General features: G+C 43.2%; 1 protein-coding gene across 1 annotated transcript in view; it reads right to left on the bottom strand.

The window, feature by feature from the left end:
- The window catches only part of DNAI1 (dynein axonemal intermediate chain 1), a gene marked incomplete at both ends in the record, with an annotated part of 157,501 nt that overhangs the window by 108,369 nt on the left and 30,950 nt on the right, over positions 1-18,182 (bottom strand). Inside the window, 3 exons of the mRNA XM_082013776.1 lie at positions 12,957-13,000; positions 15,072-15,189; positions 15,964-16,048. Of these exons, the coding sequence (XP_081869902.1) occupies positions 12,957-13,000; positions 15,072-15,189; positions 15,964-16,048 (247 nt within the window). The remainder of the gene's footprint in view (positions 1-12,956; positions 13,001-15,071; positions 15,190-15,963; positions 16,049-18,182) is intronic.

Raw genomic sequence — 18,182 nt, 5'->3', positions numbered from 1 at the left:
CAAAGGGATCTAAATCGCTCTTTGATCTGATTGTTCCATTTCTTTCCACCTATCAGGCATTTGACTCATCAAAACCTTTTATCAGCAGTGATTTTATTTCTTTTTCATGGATGAAAACATAGATTAGCATTAGACCTAGTTATTAATGACTTTTGATATGTTTGCCTCAGAGGCATCTGATTGCTATGTTTTATTTCCTTTTTTTCCCCCCAGCAGCCTCTTTTAATTAATACAGTGTAGTCATAGAAAACTCCTTACAGCTATTAAAAAGTCACATAGTACAAACAGCACTCATGAATACAGACCCTGTCCTTCAGGGTCTTCCTTTTTGATTGTGGGGGTACTCAGTGTCCATATAAATGTTCTTCAACAATTCACAAATAAGACTTACATACTCCCTTTTAATTTTTCCTTTGTGCTTATTTTGTTGATGCTTGTTTTCTGTATTGTAATATTCCCTTACAGTAATAACTTTGCATATTACTTATGTCTTACCATTGAAGACATACTTAATTTTATCAACTTCACATCAGTGCTGCACACATGTCTCTGAACAGACATGGAGACATTTTCCCAAAGCTGGGATCTCGAATAGAATTTTAGTGCTTTATACAAATGTAGGCCAAATGGCAAACTGAATCTAGACTGTAGTATGAATTTCTCTTTAAGGCGTGTGAGCCACATGAATCTCTATCGGCCTTTTGTGGTATTGCACTCAGAAAGCTTCAGTAGCTTTACGGTGGGGTCCCAAAAGGCTGAAGCTCGCTGCTGAACGCAGTCCAGCACACAGGCCATTATGTGACTGGGGTGCTGCCAGCCCACCCCCCCCAGCACAATCCCATCACATGAATAACACGTCCACACAGCCTTATACAAGACAAGGAATTTCATCTAAGCAATATAAAATGCTTTTTCTCTCTCTGACAAGGTCTTCAATCTCTACTCTCAATATAAAAATAAACTCATGTAGCTTAGAGAAAGATTAGCAGGGAACTCTGCCCCAGAAGTCTTCTCTGCCTGTTCTGGGAACATAAATATATAAACATCTCCAAAGCCACCTGGAAGAGATTTCCTGTGAGCAGGTTCAAAGATCTGAATTTGTTAGGCAGTGTTCAATCCTCTCAGTGCTTTTACTTAAAGCTCTTCAGTCATTCATCAGAAAACACCAAATTTAATAGCAGCTTGTTATGTAAATCCAGCCCAGACTATCTTCCACATGCTGCATCATAACCTTTAAATCTACCACTGCAGAGAAGAAAATTACCCACAAACAAACACCTTTGGTACAGTTTCTAACACTGACTCTCCTTAAGCCCACAGCCTATACTTGCCCTCGTCACAAGGACTGCCTATCATTTATAGGGCTTTGCTCTCAACTGTGCCAGCAATTACACTGCATACAATCTTAAGTGGACTAAGTTTAGTCCTCAAACCCATGTTTTAAATAAAGTACTATCTTGCATGGAGATGGACTAATAACTTTTTAAAATCCATTTTAGTTCTATTTTCTATGACTTTCTAATGTATCTGCGAGTTTCAGAGAGCTGGGCTCCATAAGCTGTTATTTCTGTAATTTGACTGATATCTCATAGAATACTTGAAGGATTTCTTTACATTTCAAGATCAGATAAAGCATTATACCTTCTAACGAGTAGTTAACATGAATTAATGATCACAGACCTTATCTGTATGCAGGAGATTCTTTCAGTGTGAGGACCCCAGTCCTGCTGAATTATCACCCCTATTACTTAGATTCCCAGAGCTATGGAGAGGATAAATGTCTTGTCAAAGATGCCATCCATCTTGTCAGGATGACTGATGAAATAACTGTGCTAACAAGAATATATCTGTGTATTCCTCCAGCATTCAGTTAAGCACATCATAATAATTGACTTTAAAACTTATCTGACATGGAATTAGCAGGGCATATACTAGCTGGATTAAAAATTGGTTCACTGCTAGACCCTAAAGTAGAGCTGTAAACAGAAAAGAGAAATGAACAGAGGTGGTTTTCAGGGCAGATTCCCAGGCACCAGTTCTTATTCCAGCACTGGTTAATATTTTTAGTTTGATCTACATAATGATATAAAATGTTTACTGAAAGAGCCTGAAGATGACACAACAGTGGGTGGCATGCATAAGAGAGAAACTAGGTAAGTATGCCTGGTTATGGCATTTGCACTTAAGAAGAATGTGGGTATGTTGGAGAAAGGTTAGAGCAAGTTCACTAAAGTAACATAGCAGATGGAAAACAGATCTTGAGTACGGCTTGATGAGTTCAGCCTAAAGAAAAGAAAAATGAAGATGTCTTCATTAATACATGTGGACACTTAATGCTACTTATGGAGGAAAGACTTGCTGGAAAGGCTTTTTAAGCTTGCTGCCAAGAGAATAATGATTAAACTAACAGCTGAAAATTTAAGTTAAGTGAGACAAATTCAACCTTGAAATGAGATACCATTTACCAGGGGGCAGACCAATTCAAAATTGTAACACTATAGCAGGTAGGTGAAGGACTCACCATCAGATGGAGTTTTGACAAGAAAACAGAGCATCCTTCTATAAGATATGCTTCGACCCAGCTTTTAAGAAAAATTCTTCAGCCAGCACATGAATGTAGGATGGGAACCAGCCCTGTTGTCCATTACTTTCTTTCTTGGGATAATACATCCTGGGGGCATTAAAGGAATATGCCCTGAAGAGTGCAGTGCAGGATCAGGAAAGCCAAGGCACAGATGGAACTGAACTTGGCTAGGGACGTAATAAATAACAAGAAGGGTTTCTTCAGGTACACAGGACAACAAAGGAAGATGAAAAAAACTGTACCCCTCCTGATGAGCAAAACAAGAGACCTGGTTACAACCGACACGGAGAAGGCCAAGGTACTCAACAACTTTTTGCCTCGGTCTTCACTGGCAAGTGCTCTAGCCACCCAACTGACAGAATCCAAAGGCAAGGACTGTGAGAATGAAGTACTGCCCACCATAAGAGAAGATCAGGTTCGAGACCATCTAAGAAAGCTGAATGTGCACAAGTCCATAGGACCTGATGAGATGCATCTAAGCGTCCTGAGGAAACTGACAGATGAAGTTGCTAAGCCACTATCCATCATATTTGAAAAGTCATGGCAGATTGGTAAAGTTCCCAGTGACAGGAAAACGAGAAACATAATCCCCATTTTTAAAAAGGGAAAAAAGGAAAACCCAGTGGACTACAGGCCAGTCAGTCTCACCTCTGTGCCTGGCAAGATCATGGAACAGATACTCCTGGAAACTATGCTAAGACACACGGAAAACAGAGAGGTGATTGCTAACACCCAACATGGCTTCACTAAGGGCAAATCGTGCCTGACAAACTTAGTGGCCTTCTATGATGGTGTTACAGCATTGGTGGGTAAGGGAAGAGCAACTGATGTCAACTTCCCTGACTTGTGCAAAGCAGTTGATACCGTTCCACACAACATCCTTGTCTTTAAAATGGAGAGACATAGATTTGATGGGTGGACCACTTGGTGCATAAGGAATTGGCTGGATGGTTGCACTCCATGTTGCAGCCAACATGGATCCAATGCTTGGGTGGAAACTAGTGATGAGAAGCTCCTAGAAGCTATGCTAAGGCACATGGAGGACAGGGAGGTGATTTGAGACAGCCAGCACGGCTTCACCAAGGGCAAGTCCTGCCTGACCAACCTAGTGGCCTTCCATGATGGAGTGACCACATCAGTAGACAAGGGAAGAGCTACAGATGTCGTCTATCTAGACTTCTGTAAGGCCTTTGACACGGTCCCCCACAACATCCTTCTCTCTAAATGGGAGAGAGATAGATTTAATGGGTGGACTGTTAGGTGGATGAGAAACTGGTTGAATGCTCACATCCAGAGGGTAGTGGTTAACGGCTCAATGTCCAGATGGAGATCAATGATGACCAGTGTCCCTTAGGGGTCTGTATTGGGACCAGTACTCTTTAACATCTTCATCAATGACACAGACAGTGGGATCAAGTGCACCCTCAGCAAGATTGCAGATGACACCAAGCTGAGTGGTGTGGTTGACACGCCTAAGGGATAGGATGCCATCCAGAGGCACCTGAACAAGCTTGAGGAATGGGTCCATGTGAACCTCATGAGGTTCAACAAGACCAAGTACAGGGTCCTGCACCTGGGTCGGGGCAAACCCTGGTATCAATGCATGATGGGGGATGCAGGGATTGAGAGCAGCCCTGCTGAGAAGGAGTTGGGGGTACTGGTGGATGAAAACTTGGACATGAGCCAGCAATGTGCACTTGCAGCCCAGAAAGCCAATCGTAACCTGGGCTGCATCCAAAGAAGCATGGCCAGCAGGTTGACGGAGATGATTCTTCCCCTCTACTCCACTCTCATGAGTACTGTGTTCAGCTCTGGGCGCCCCAGCAGAAGAAAAAACATGGACCTGCTTGAGCAGGGGTACTTAAAGGGGGCCTACAGGAAAGATGGGGAGGGACTCTTTATCTGGGAGTCTAGTGATAGGATGAAGGGTAACAGTTTTAAACAGAAAGAGGGTAGATTTAGATTAGATATTAGGAATAAATTCTTTACTGTGAGGTTGGTGAGACATTGGAACAGGTTGCCCAAAGAAGTTGTGAATATCCCCTCTCTGGAAGTGTTCAAGGCCAGGTTGGATGGGGCTTTGTGCAACCTGGTCTAGTGGAAGGTATCCCTACCCATGACAAGGGGGTGGAATAAAATGATCTTTAAGGTTCCTTCCAACCCAAACCTTTCCATGATTCTATGATTCCTTACTTGTGCCTCTCAAATTCATATTTGGAAGAGAAATATTTTTTCTTATTTATATTTTTTGCTAGAAAACAAAGTATTTGGCCTAGCAGAAGTCTTTGGGACTTGGAACAGGCTATGTACAAACCTAAGTTGTGTGTAATATGGAGCTGATCTTAATTTTCATTAAATCTTTGGAGTGAATAGTGGATTGGGAGTTCTCTACCAATTATTTTTTCCACCATTTGCTTTCTAGACAGAGGGGCCGCAGGCTTCTTGCACAAAAAGAGGGAGAGGAAAATGGCATACCTCCAAACGTACTCTCTCAGTCTCTGCAGGATGACTTTTCCCCTCTATAAGTGAGCTAGTTTTGTTACCAGTAATTTTCTTTATTCTAACCTCTAATTTAAATGCCTGATACTGCAAATACTCATCACCAATTATGGTGTGTAGTAATGAATCCTCCTTTCAGTTGTCTGTGCAGTATCAGATCCTGGACATGAAGCTGTCCACAAGGTAAGAGCATGTTCCTTGCCAATCTTATTTGACATTCATCTTGCTATTTTGTCTTCACTACCTTGCCTGGAGAGAACGTTTCTCAGTGTTACTGAGGAGCTAGCTCCTTGAGGAGCTGTACTTCATCCTTTAGTGCTAAGTGCTCATGGAGCGCTGAGGAAGAACAGATTCAATTGACTTGATGAGTCAATTAACAGATGAGACCTCCAGCAGAGCAAGCAATGCCTATGAAGCAGAGGTGAGCAGGAAGCTGCAGTACCTTGCTGTTAAAGCCACTTGGTTCATCTTCTCCTCTCCCTGCTCCCTCTGAAGCACCCTGAGTGTGTCCCATTTGGGAATATCCGTATTACAATAACCATCCATCAGCCTCAATCAGTGGAGGGCAGTAAATAAAAGATTGTCCATGTTCATTGGGCAGTGTATTTGAGAAATGGGAAAAAACAAGACTGTCCAGTAAGTATAGCCAGTTTCCCTGTGCTTACCTGACACTATGTTGTAGGAGAGTGCAAGAAGAGCTCGCCTGTGGTCTCAATGTTCAACCATGACTCCTCAGCACCAGGGTGCCTCATGACATCTATTAAATACCAGCTCATCACTGTGAAAGCTCTCACTCAGATTTTACACCAATTTAGCTCAGTCATAGAGTCATAACAACTCTTATTTTAGATGCAGTCACACCAGTGTAAGGACTCTGTACTAGCATTGTTCATGCTGATTTTACACAAGAAAGCTAGAGCAGTATAGGCATCTTTACATGGTCTACTTCTGTCTACATGAGACCTCACTTCAGGCCCAGAACTGTGAAGAACTGAGTAGATACTTTTGCCAAATACCTCAGATTTCCAGTGCTTTGGGTGCGAGTCCATATTCTTCACCCATCCTTGTGACTGGCAAGTTAGATTCACTGAGTGCAAAGAAACAGTAGGATAAAATACATTGGCCACACAGATACTGTTTTTTTCTGCTCACCTCATATACTGACAGATGGAGCTGCACATAAAAAGCCATGTTTGAAGGCTGTCAGAGGCACACTTGCTTGTGGAACATGAACTGAAGTGACTGCTAGGACCTGAGCTTGTGTTCCTGGTGCTCCCACCAGCAAGGCAGAACACAAGCCCAACACACATCACAGCCTCTTTGAACCGTGCACTGCAGGCTGTCAGCCTAGCCAGAAACCCAGCAATATCTCATTTATGCAAAAACAAAACCAGAAAGACAGCTCCTCCTAATGGGAATAAAAATTAATTCCAGCCAAGCAGAATAGATCCTGAATTGCAAATTACAATGACAGTATTTCCTTGTTCAGAAGAGCCTGTCTCATGCCAAAGAAATGCCATTAGCATCAGAAACCCCACCCAAATAAATTACTATTGAAAACTCCAGAAATGGGATACAAAATCAAGGGAGAGGCTAGGGTCCTCTTTGTAAAGAACTTGCCATGCTGGAGTGAAATGGACCCACAGTAAACAAAGGACCTTTTGTTTCAAAAAGTATACTATGGGCAGTAGGACAAATGTGTTACTTGTTGTCTTGGCAGTGCTCCCAAATGCACACTTCACAAAAGACTGGTGATGTAATTATGGCCACCGCAGACCCAAAAGTCTGGGTTCTGTTTCTGGCTCTACCCCAGCCCCTGTGTGACTGCAGGGTTATTTCCTCTGGCCAGGATTCATCTCGCCCCACTTTAGCAATCTGAGACAAGCATCTAGGCTAGGTGCTCTGCCTATGCTCACTCTACAGTCCATGGGGAGAGACCACCGCTTCCAGAAGGCTCCTTTCTTGGACACCAGGCTTACGGCAGGACGGATGGCCTCTGTATGCACTGGTCTCTCACTGTTGGCTGAAGGGGAAGCTTAGGGTAAAGAATCAGCTCCTAGCTGTTAGCTGGCTACAGCTGGATGAGATGAACTATGCCCTCTGTGTCTGCTATAGTAGTGGGATAAGAAGTCTTCTGGATCTCTTGCCCACTTAGATGGCTAGCCACTGACTTAGGGGCTGCCTTCCTCTGCATCTATGTATTGCCCGTGGCACAATGGACCCTGACAGAACTAACACAAACTTCTGCACAATCCAGAAAGCACACATCAGAGTCTTTCTTAGTGTAACAAGTTAGAACGACTGTCTGAACAGGGCAAAGCGGGGAGGTTACCATCCTTGAGCTTGTATCCCTCCTCTTGCGCCTGGGTGGCAGGGTAGTGGAAGGGCACTGCCTGATTCCTACACTCTCTGAGCACAGGGGCTGTGAGCACAGTAGGATTTTGCTGTGCTGTACAAGGCAAGGAATATCCTGAGCACTTCTCACCATGCTTTCCTTTGCAAAGGCTGATTCTAATCTGCTCTTTAGAATAGCTGCTGCCTGCTGAATTAAAGGGATTGTCAGGCCGATTTAGGCTTCTTGGCATACTAACAAGAACATTTTCAGGGCTCAGACTGAGTGACCTTCAAGAGAAAAATGTCATTTTAAGTGGAAAATTAAATGTTGCAAGATTGCAAGCAGAATGCAATCCTTAGTAGTATAAATGAAGACAACACATCTGATTTCATTGTCAGAGTACAGAGAAATACATCATAATAACTATTTGGTACCACACTGAAGGTCCCTGTAGCCAAGTATCTTATCTCCAAGATAATTGAGCAGTAACTGCTTAAATACTGTAAGAATCTCAGCAAATGTAGGTCTATCCCCTTGAACATGCTCAGAGCTTCCAGTAACTGGAAGCAGTTGCAAACTTATTGAATTAGATGGTTTGTCCTTCCAACAGTAAGCTGGTCTTCCATGAATTTATCTATCTAACCTCCTTTGAATCCATGTGTATCTCTGTCCTCCAGATCACAAAGGAAGGAAGAAAAGCTCCAAAATTCATTATGTATCATATTATTCTGTTTTAAATCTGTCTTAGTCCTGCTACTCAATAATTTCATAAGGTCTCTCTCATTCTTGTGTTACAGGCAATAATGAACATTTGACCTCCTTTCATTTTCTCCACGCCACTCAGGGTTCTACAGACCCATACCAAGTCCCTCTTCCTTGTCTGCTATAAAAGTGTTAGTCTGTTTATGCTCTCTGATGCAAAAGTCATTTTATATATATACACATGTTCATTTTTTCTGCCCTTTTCTGGATCTTTCCAATCCTTCCACAGCCAAAAACATTCTTCTTTGGAGTTCACATCCAGAACTACACACAATAATCAAGATGTCATTTTATCACAAATTTTTTGTTGTTCTTAGTTTTCTACTGTTGTTCCTATTGCTGCTTTGTATGTAGTGTTCTATTTTGTTTCCACTGTATCCAGAAGTTTTGTTTTATTTTTCTTTCATAGTAATTCCCATCAATTTTTGTTTTGCCTTTTTAACTGCTGCTGAGCACTATGAAGTATATGAAAATGAACACGTACTTGAATGACTTCAAGACTTCAAGATCACTTTCCTGAGTAACAACAATCTCCTTGGAGCCCAATGCCGAGCTTTTTATCCCACACACACTGTGTTTCTCAACAATGAATTTCATTAGTCATTTTATCACAGTCAAGAGACCTCAGCGTTCATTCAAGAAAAGTTATTCCCTTAAAATAAATACCAAACAACTTGCCTTGGTAGTTTAGGATATTCACAACAGATTCTAAATTTTTTTGCCCAAAGAACAGTAGCAAGAATGTCCACCTGTAATTTGCAAGCACATATAGATAACTGAAATGGCTGGTGGGCAAATATGTAGCTACTGCTAAGACCCTCTTTTAGGCTCCCCCCACTCTCTGTCCTCCACAATGAATTCCTAGGGTTGGGGTGTTTATGGTAAAAAATTTAGTGCCTAATCATGCTATCTGCAATTCTCAACCACTGGTTATATGCAGTACCATGACTGATCTTTATTTCAAACCAGTGCTCTACAGAAGAGTCAGCTTTTACTTAAATAAATAAAATACTAACACTCAGAGAAAAATAACTCTCCTGCTAGAGACAATGGGGAGACTGACTGGGTCAAAACACCTAGTCCTTCTCACAAATCTAATGACTGCAGTCTGACTGTTCTGTAGTCTGTCCTCTTCTTGCAGCTAGGAGAAAGCTCTGGTGTTTTGTGATACTGTTCTTTTCTCAGCCCCTCTCTGCTTTGTGTCAGAGTTAATGAATGGTAAGACCTGGGGAGGACATCTTTGCAAGGAGCAGATGCCCTGAAGATGTGCAGGTGGGGTACTGCTGTGATCTTCACAAGCTCTGAGAAAAAGCCAGTGGAAACTTAAAACAGTTTGGGATTTCAGTCATTTCTCTGTATTCCCTTATTATTTAACAACACTCATTTGATGTAAAGTTGAGGCTTTAAGGTCACTGTTCAGCACATGAGAATGCCAGCAATGTGACTCTACAGCAGCTACTAACAACGAAGAAGAGTAAAGTCCTGGCGAGTCCCAGAGACACTTTCAGGGGATCTGAGAAATTTATTGAGTGGTCTGCTGAGAAGTAACATTGAGGAGTCAATATTACCTGGGTGAAAAAGACCCCAGGAAAACTTGTCACAACTGGTCTTCTCCCTTTGGGAATTTCCTTGGAAAGCAGCAGTCATGAGGGGGAACTACCAGAATGCTGTCCCCTGCTAAGAAGCTATTCACGATAGTCAGCACTTCAGGTAGAGCTAGAAAGTAGAAGACAGTGAGAGAACGGAAGAGAGAATGTTTATTTACAGTGACATTACTATCCCATCTACACAGGAGTAAAGGGGGAGATGGGAAAACAAGCATTCAGAATACAGCAGTCGTGTCTATAAGCAGCAAGAGATACTGAACAGGAAGAAATGCAAGGATGTTGATATGAATTCCCATGGTGTAAAAAACAAAACAAAACAAAAAACCCTGAGCAGGTAGATATAATGTACACCGCAAAACAATAACAAAAAAGGTGAGAAAACATCAGCTTGTTCAAATTCTTTTTCATTTCCTGAACATCAGAGCAGTAAGACTGCATAGAGGTTAATATGGACTAACACAACAACACCTGAACCTTATGTTCATTGCTACTCAAAATTATCCCATGTCCAATCCCAGTCACTACAGCAGGGAAAGTGCCTTTTCACAACATCCAGGCCTGAAGTAACCTAATAGAGAGCTTATCCTTTGAGACACCCGTGGAAGGTATCTCCTAAAAAGAAAGCAATGAGTTTACACTTAAAGAAGTCTCTCTCAGAATCATAGAATCATTAAGGTTGGAAAAGATCTTTAACATGATCAAGTCCAAATGACAACCCAACACCACCAAGCCCACTAAACTGTGTCATGAAGTGCCACATCTACCCTTTTTTTCAATACCTCCCCAGACGGTGATGCCACCACCTCCCTGCACAGCCTGTTCCAAGGTTTGACCACTCTCTCAGTAAAGAAAGTTTTCCTAATATCCAGTCTAAACCTCCTCTGGCACAACTTGAGGCCATTTCCTCTCGTCCTATCTCTAGCCACTTGGGAGAAGAGACCGACACTCATCTCGCTACAACCTCCTTTCTCCCCTCAGCCTCCTCTTCTCCAGACTGAACAACCCCAGTTCCCTCAGCTGCTCCTCGTAAGACTTGTGCTCCAGACCCCTCACCAGCTTCATTGCCCTTCTCTGGACACGCTCCAGCAACTCAATGTCCTTCATGTAGTGAGGGGCCCATAACTGAACACAGTAGTCAAGTTGTGGCCTCACCAGTGCCGAGTACAGGGGCACAATCACTTCCCTACTCCTGCTGGCCACACTATTGCTGATACAGGCCAGGATGTTGTTGGCCTTCTTGGCCACCTTGGCACACTACTGGCTTATCTTCAGCTATCTGTCAACCAGCACCCGCAGGTCCTTTTCCGCCAGGCAGCTTTCCAGCCACTCTTCCCCAAGCCTGTAGCATTGCACGGGGTTGTTGGGACCCAAGTGCAGGACCTGGCACTTGGCCTTGCTGAACCTCATACAGTTGACCTCAGCCCATTGATCCAGCCTGTCCAGATCCCTTTGCAGAGCCTTCCTACCCTCCAGCACATCAACACTCCCACCCAACTTGGTGTCATCTGCAGACTGACTGAGAGAACACTTGATCCCCTCGTCCAGATCATCGATAAAGACGTTAAACAAGACTGGACCCAAAACAGAGCCCTGGGGAACACCGCTTGTGAATGGCCACTAACTGCATTTAATTCCATTCACCACAACCCTATGGGCTCAGACATCCAGGCAGTTCTTTACCCAGCAAAGAGTACACATGTCCAAGCCACGAGCCACCAATTTCTCCAAGAGAATGCTGTGGGAGACAGTGTCAAAGGCTTTAGTAAAATCCAAGGAGACAACAGCCACAGCCTCTCCCTCATCCAGTAGGTGATCACCTGGTCATAGAAGAAGATCAGGTTGGTCAAGCAGGACCTGCCCTTCATGAACCCGTGCTGGCTGGGCCTGATCCCCTGGTTGTCCTGCAGATGCCCTGTGAGCACCCTCAAGATGAACGGCTCCATATTCTTCCCCAGTACCAAGGTCAGTCTGACAGGCCTGTAGTTCCCCAGATCTTCCTTACGGCCCTTCTTGTAGATAGGAGTCACACTGGCAAGCCTCCAGTCATCTGGGACCTCTTCTGTTAACAAGGACTGCTGATGAATAAAGGAGAGTGGCTTGGCAAGCTCCTCCACCAGCTCCCTCAGTACTCTTGGGTGGATCCCATCTGGCCCCATAGACTTCTGAGTGTCCAGGTGGCATAGTAGGTCATTAACTGCTTCCTGTTGGATTATGGGGAGTTTATTCTGCTCTCCATTCCTGTTTTCCAGCTCAGGGGGCTGAATACCCTGCGGATACCTGGTGTGACTATTAAAGACTGAGGCAAAGAAGGCATTAAGTATCTCAGCCTTTTCCTCATCCTCGGTGACAATGTTCTCCTCCCGCATCCAATGAAGGATGGAGATCCTCCTTGGCTCTCTTTTTGTTGTTAATATATTTGTAAAAACATTTTTTGTTGTCTCTTATGACTGTGGCCAGATTGAGCTCTAGCTGGGTTTTCGCCTTTCTAATTTTGTCTCTGCATGACCTAATGAGATCCTTGTACTCTTCTTGAATTGCCTTCCCCTTCTTCCGAAGGTGAAAAACTCACTTTTTTTTTCCCTGAGTCCCAGCAAAAGCTCCCTGTTCAGCCAGGCCAGACGTCTTCCCCACCAGCTCATCTTAGGCACATGGGGACAGCCTTCTCCTGCGCCGTTAAGATTTCCTTCCTGAAGACTCTCCAGCCTTCCTGGACCCCCATGCCCATTAGGACTGTGTCCCAAGGGGCTCTCTCAACCAGTGTCCTGAACAGGCTGAAGTCTGCCCTCTGGAAGAGTAGCTTCTGGCAAAACATAACATATCTGGTCTTTCAGCAATTAGAAGGGCATGAACAGAGATATCAGAGCCCATCAAGTAAGATAAAAAGGATTAAGTGGTGCTTCTAGAGACAAGTCCTCGACTGAAGGGAGGGTCAGCACTGTCATAAGCTAAAAGCCCTGGCTAATGCTATGCCTATGCACATCTGAATGCTTATGTCATGGAATATAAAGGCCTAAACCCTACCTTGAGTTAAATCTCAATTTACTGCTTTGAAGTTAGGTGACTCCTTGCTATGAGATGCTATCCATGCCCCAAAGTATTGTGATTTGATCTCAGCGCACCTGATTAATATTTTAACTCTCTCAATGATTCTTTTGCACTTGCTACTTACAAGAGCCGTACCCCACTGCAAATAGGTCCTTGTACTTCGGATTCCTGTAATGAGAAAATATATGTAAAACATGATTTATTATTTATCATATAGTTCCACAGAAATGCACAGTGTTTCAAACTTTCATATCAGAGCCCATTCTCACAGGACTGCATACAGTCTGAAGGCTTGACCCTTTGAACATATGCACTAGTAAAGTTTGTGTATAAGTAATTCTTCCAGACTCAAGATGCATAAAAATATAGGACATCAGAAGACCACAGCAGTAGATGAGAAGGATAAAAAGGGCACAGACATGTCAGTCTCCAGCACTTCCTATCCATTTCATAATCATGGAAAGTTTACTTTTAAAAATAAAGTCTTTGAGGAAAGGAAAAAGGCAGGAATGTGTCGGTTTCCATCTTTCAGGGGCAAGAATAAAGGAGATTCTAAACCACAACAGAATAATACCCAATAAACTTACTCTCCCTACCTGTTATTAAATAATGAGGGATGCCTCAAGAGACTGCTATCATTTAATGAATTCATGATCATTCCCACAGACCAGAAAGGGAAATTCACTTCTGACCCAGTTGAACAGTATACTTTCTGAAGCATACTGACTATGAGCAATTAGCCACCTACTGTGTTTCCTGGAGTATCTTTATTTGAAGGGACATCTACTGTATTTACAAATTCTGCTGTGTGTGGACAGTTACTTTAGGGTTTACAAAGTATAAAGGTCAGTGCTGTTGCTGTCCCTGAGCTCACACAGCATAACCAGTGCATAACAATTCTCTGAAATGAATGTGTGTGGAAAAGTATCTGATGAGTGTTTGCTCTGACTTGCTATTCTGAATTTATAAAATAAAAATACTTCTCTTTTCATTCCTCTCCTCCTTTTTCACTTGGGATAATACCTAGGCATCCTAATCCTCTTGCTCTATCCACTAAACGCACTGTCACTGCTAACAATGTAAGAATAAAAATTAAATTAGAAAAGCTTATTACATAAGGCACTTTGGGGTCATTCTTCCAATTTCAGAGACTTCTTTCTGTGATTATTTCCTGGAGACAAGAATAACAGCAGCACAAACTACCTGTAAAAGATGCGTTTTCTCCCAATTTTATATCTCATTTTACCATTACTTTGTAATTCTCACACAACTGCATCCTTGATAGTCTATTAAAGTATAATTACTGCAGTGGCTTGAAAGGATGGAGCAATCCTGCTCTTTCTCTCCATAGATTGTCTTTGGCAAGACACAGATGTGTTAATACTGCCTCACAAGCAAGTGAGAGGAGGCGTAGCTGCAGAGGAGCACGAGGCAGGAGTTGACTATATATGTCTCACAGTCAGTGCATGAACCAGTCCTGGGGAGATTCAAGCATGTTAAAAAGTAAAAGGACTCATTCAGGTTGGTGATGAGTGTTTTTTTCACAGTAATAACCATGGCAATAACATGTCAGAAAAAGAGAGATAATTTGAAAGTATCAGTGATTGTTTCTGGATTGACCAGAAATAAATGTGTAAGCTGACTGCAGGGTAAATGCCTACTAAACTGAACTATGTAAGATCCCAGAACACAAATACCACTGTTGTCTCAGCAGCGAGTGAATACGTACCATACATAAAGGTCTTGTCTTGCATCAGTGCCTCAACATCTTGTAGTCTATGGTGATATCTGGCTGGCACATGCAATGTTTGCCTTTCTCTTTTTGCTGCTTTAATTCTTTTGTGTTAATACTTGTCAAAAATATAGTCACTATCTCTTATCTTCCTCTGGGCTTTTCAGGATTGATTCCTACAGCATATTTCCAAAGATATGACATGTCTATCCCACCTTTCCCAAGAAGGGACTCTTTGCTCTGCTATCTGCACTCACCTTGCCCTACTGCTGCACAGACCTGCTATGCCTTCACCTTTTGCTGAATGCCACAAGCCTGACACATTCAGCCTTATGCGAGGTGTTTCACATCCAGGAGCACCAGGCATGTCTAGATGCTTCCAAAGCAACTGACTGTAATTATTCAAAACAGTGTTCCCAGAGAAACCAGCCCTGCCTTGTCAGATGCCATGACATTCAATTCCACTCCTTGCAAACAGCCGAGTAAGTTTGTAATAAAGAGACTTACCAGGAGATGGCAGTAACTGCAAGTCTCTTGGTTTTGTCATACTGGAACTTCCAGAGTGGGAGGAGGGTTCCGTGCTGGTCTCTGTATTCATCCGAGGCATCCTCAAAATATTTAAAATCTAAACCAAAAAAATAAAGGAAAAGGTCCCGGTGAATAAACAGGAAATAAATCAGCACGGTGCAAGTGCCATAGAAACTTTAAAAAACACTCTGTTATCCTCACAGCCTTTGCACAACCCAATTGTTAGTATAAAAATTGTCTCAGTCCTTAAGTCTCAACTCCAAGGCAGTGCACAAGTCCTGTAAATGCATTTTACCAAGCACCAAGTCCTCACACAAAAAAAAGCTGATGATCTAAAAGCAGACAAAGAATGAACAAGAATGCAGAAGTCCAGAGTGCGGAGTGACCTCAGGCCACCCCTGGAGCTAGATGAGGTCTTTCAGGAGGGAGCTGAGCAGAGATAGCAAAACCCTTGCAAAATAACATCAAGACTCAGTATGTCGCTTTGGCTAGGATCTGTATGAAAGCAGAGAGATGCTTGGCACTGGCTGCTTTCACCAGCACCTGCATCCAGGAGGGAAATAGCCTGCTGAGGCAAGGAAGTGCCACAGGGAGAGCAATGCTGACCAAACCTGCTAACGGCAGCCTGCTCAGAGCAGGGCTGATGTGGCAAGACCTTTGAATGCCCACGGTCTGATCTTCTGTTTGCCTTGTGTGAGTCAGCAGGTTCCTGGCCTGCTCATTTTAGCTCTCTCCATTCCATTCCATTCCATTCCATTCCATTCCATTCCATTCCATTCCATTCCATTCCACTCCACCCTTCCTACAGCTGAGGTCACTCATCTAGAGAAGTTCTGGCTTGAGTCAGAAACATCTCCCAGCAGGGCCATACCTTGTGCAATATCATCAAATGTGTTCTGATTCACCATCCGCTCCATTATTTTAGCAGCCTTTGAGATCTTGGTTATATCATCACTCTGTTGAAGAGAAAAACAAGGAAGAGAAAATGTATTTATTTCCTATCTGTTTACAAGTTCTTCAGGCTTTGTGTGACTGAAAGACTTGGGTCCTTTGATCTTGAATTCAGGATAATTTGAAACTCCTCACACCAGCACCTAATGATAAGGGCACTTGAATTAAGGCAATGACAAGTTTAGCAAGATGCCATCCACAGCTGAGCTGCAGTAACTTCAGTGTTTGTTCCTGATTTAGCTCAATTGGAAGGTATTTGCCTGTGAAAGCAGTTGAAGCCTTGTCTTCCTCAACTCATTCAAGCTACCTCATGGTGGGATGAGCTAAAAGCACACACATGATCCCTCCCGTGTCTCACTTGATAATAGTTCATTAGCTTCAGTAATGAAATCATAGATGCTTGACCATGCATGAGCATCCTCTCATCTCTACCTGGAGAGCTCTAAGGTGTCATGTGTTAAGTAAAGATCACAGGATTTAGAAATCCTTCGGTCAATAACTGTGTAATCCCAACTTGATGCATTCATAGATCCATAAGCTCATACAACATATAACCAACGTGCAAAGGACAGTTTGCTGTCCAGCTCTTGTGGAAATTATTTTGATATTGTGGAAAATCCCATCCTCCCAGCCAGGGAACACCACAAGTGGACAAACCTGCATATGTGAAGGTATGCAGATACACCTTCAGGTTTGCAAGTTTTGGAAACCTTTTGGGGAGTGGCATCTTGCAAGGCCAGCAGTCCGTTGGCAACTGTATCAATAATATCATGTAAGACTAAGATTGCCTAGGAAACTGCCAGAAATAACAAACTTCGGTATGGACATAGCAAAAATGTGACCAGTGGGGGAAAAGTAATTACGGGCAGGTTGTGGATATGGAAGGAGGCAAAGGTGGAGAAAGGAAACAGCCCACGTGGATGGGGGAAGAAGCAGCATGGACAAATGGAGAAAAGGGAGCATAACAGGGGCTGTCTGACTGTCAGCAGGTGGTTGGTTGGTATGCTTGTCTGACAAGAGCCCTGTGCCTGATCACCACAGTCTGATAACCTCTTCTTACTAAACTGTCTTGCTAATTATTTTTTCTGTGAGTGTGCTCTGTATCCTCTGTGTCTGTAGGTGTGATCACTAGCAAAATCCAAACTGGATTGATCAGCAAGTAGGACAAGAAGCCTGCGTGCCAGCAACTGGAAGGACAGAGCTTAAAAGTCCCGGATTGTGCTCAGCCATGAGGATGATGCCAGCACAACTCTGCACAACAATGTGACAATGCCGAGGCATCTGACAGCATGCTGCTCCAAGGACCTGAATGGTCACCTACAACCACCGCCCCAAAGCCTCATCAAGTGTTTCAAAGCCTTTCATCTTCAAACCCCTGCTAGGGACTGATGGCTCCCAGCACAGCATGGTTCCCTCCACAGTGATGACACTGAAAAGAAAATTGGCATCCCTGACACAGGTCAGAGAATGCCCTGAACATGAAAAGAAAAACTGAAATGACTTGCCAAAACTACACCGCACAGTCACAGTCAGAACCAAGAGCATGACTTCAGACGATGTGCATTGCAGCGCTCTGCTTCTTTCTGGGGCTCTGCACAGACTCAAGGTAGACTGAGAGTCTTGCTTCAAAGAGCATGAAACCCAAAGGACTACATAAAGATCACAAGACAAAAGAGGAAAAAAAAACAATTTATAATCTGCAACACTTTTTATAAATCCGTAGTTTACTTACACCTTCAGTAATGTGTGTAGTCATCTCCTCCCATCTCAGAAAGGATAAAGTAGAACTTGGAACTAAATTCAGACAAGGGCAACAAAGATGGTCCAAGTCTGGAATGGTTTCTGTACCAGGAAAAACTGAGTAGACTGGGACTTGCCAGTCTGGAGACAAGACGGCTTGGCAAGACTAGAGACAGGTCTATGAAATCCTAAATGGCCCAGAGAGAATGGACAGAGACTGACTGTTCACTGTCTTCTGATACAAAAAGTAGGGGTAAGTAGGGGTGTCAAGTGAAGCTAGCGGAAGCCAAGTTTAAAATAAAAAAAGGAGGTAACCCTTACAGAAGGATGACACATCTGTGCAACTCCTTGTCAAAGGGTGCTGTAGATGCAAGAATTTTACACAGTTTCAGGGAAGAC

The sequence above is a fragment of the Phaethon aethereus genome, assembly GCF_964289735.1.
Source record: "Phaethon aethereus genome assembly, chromosome: Z".
NCBI lineage: Eukaryota > Metazoa > Chordata > Aves > Phaethontiformes > Phaethontidae > Phaethon > Phaethon aethereus.
Note: the sequence above shows the minus strand (reverse complement) of the source record. Positions and strands in the feature narration are given on the sequence as shown.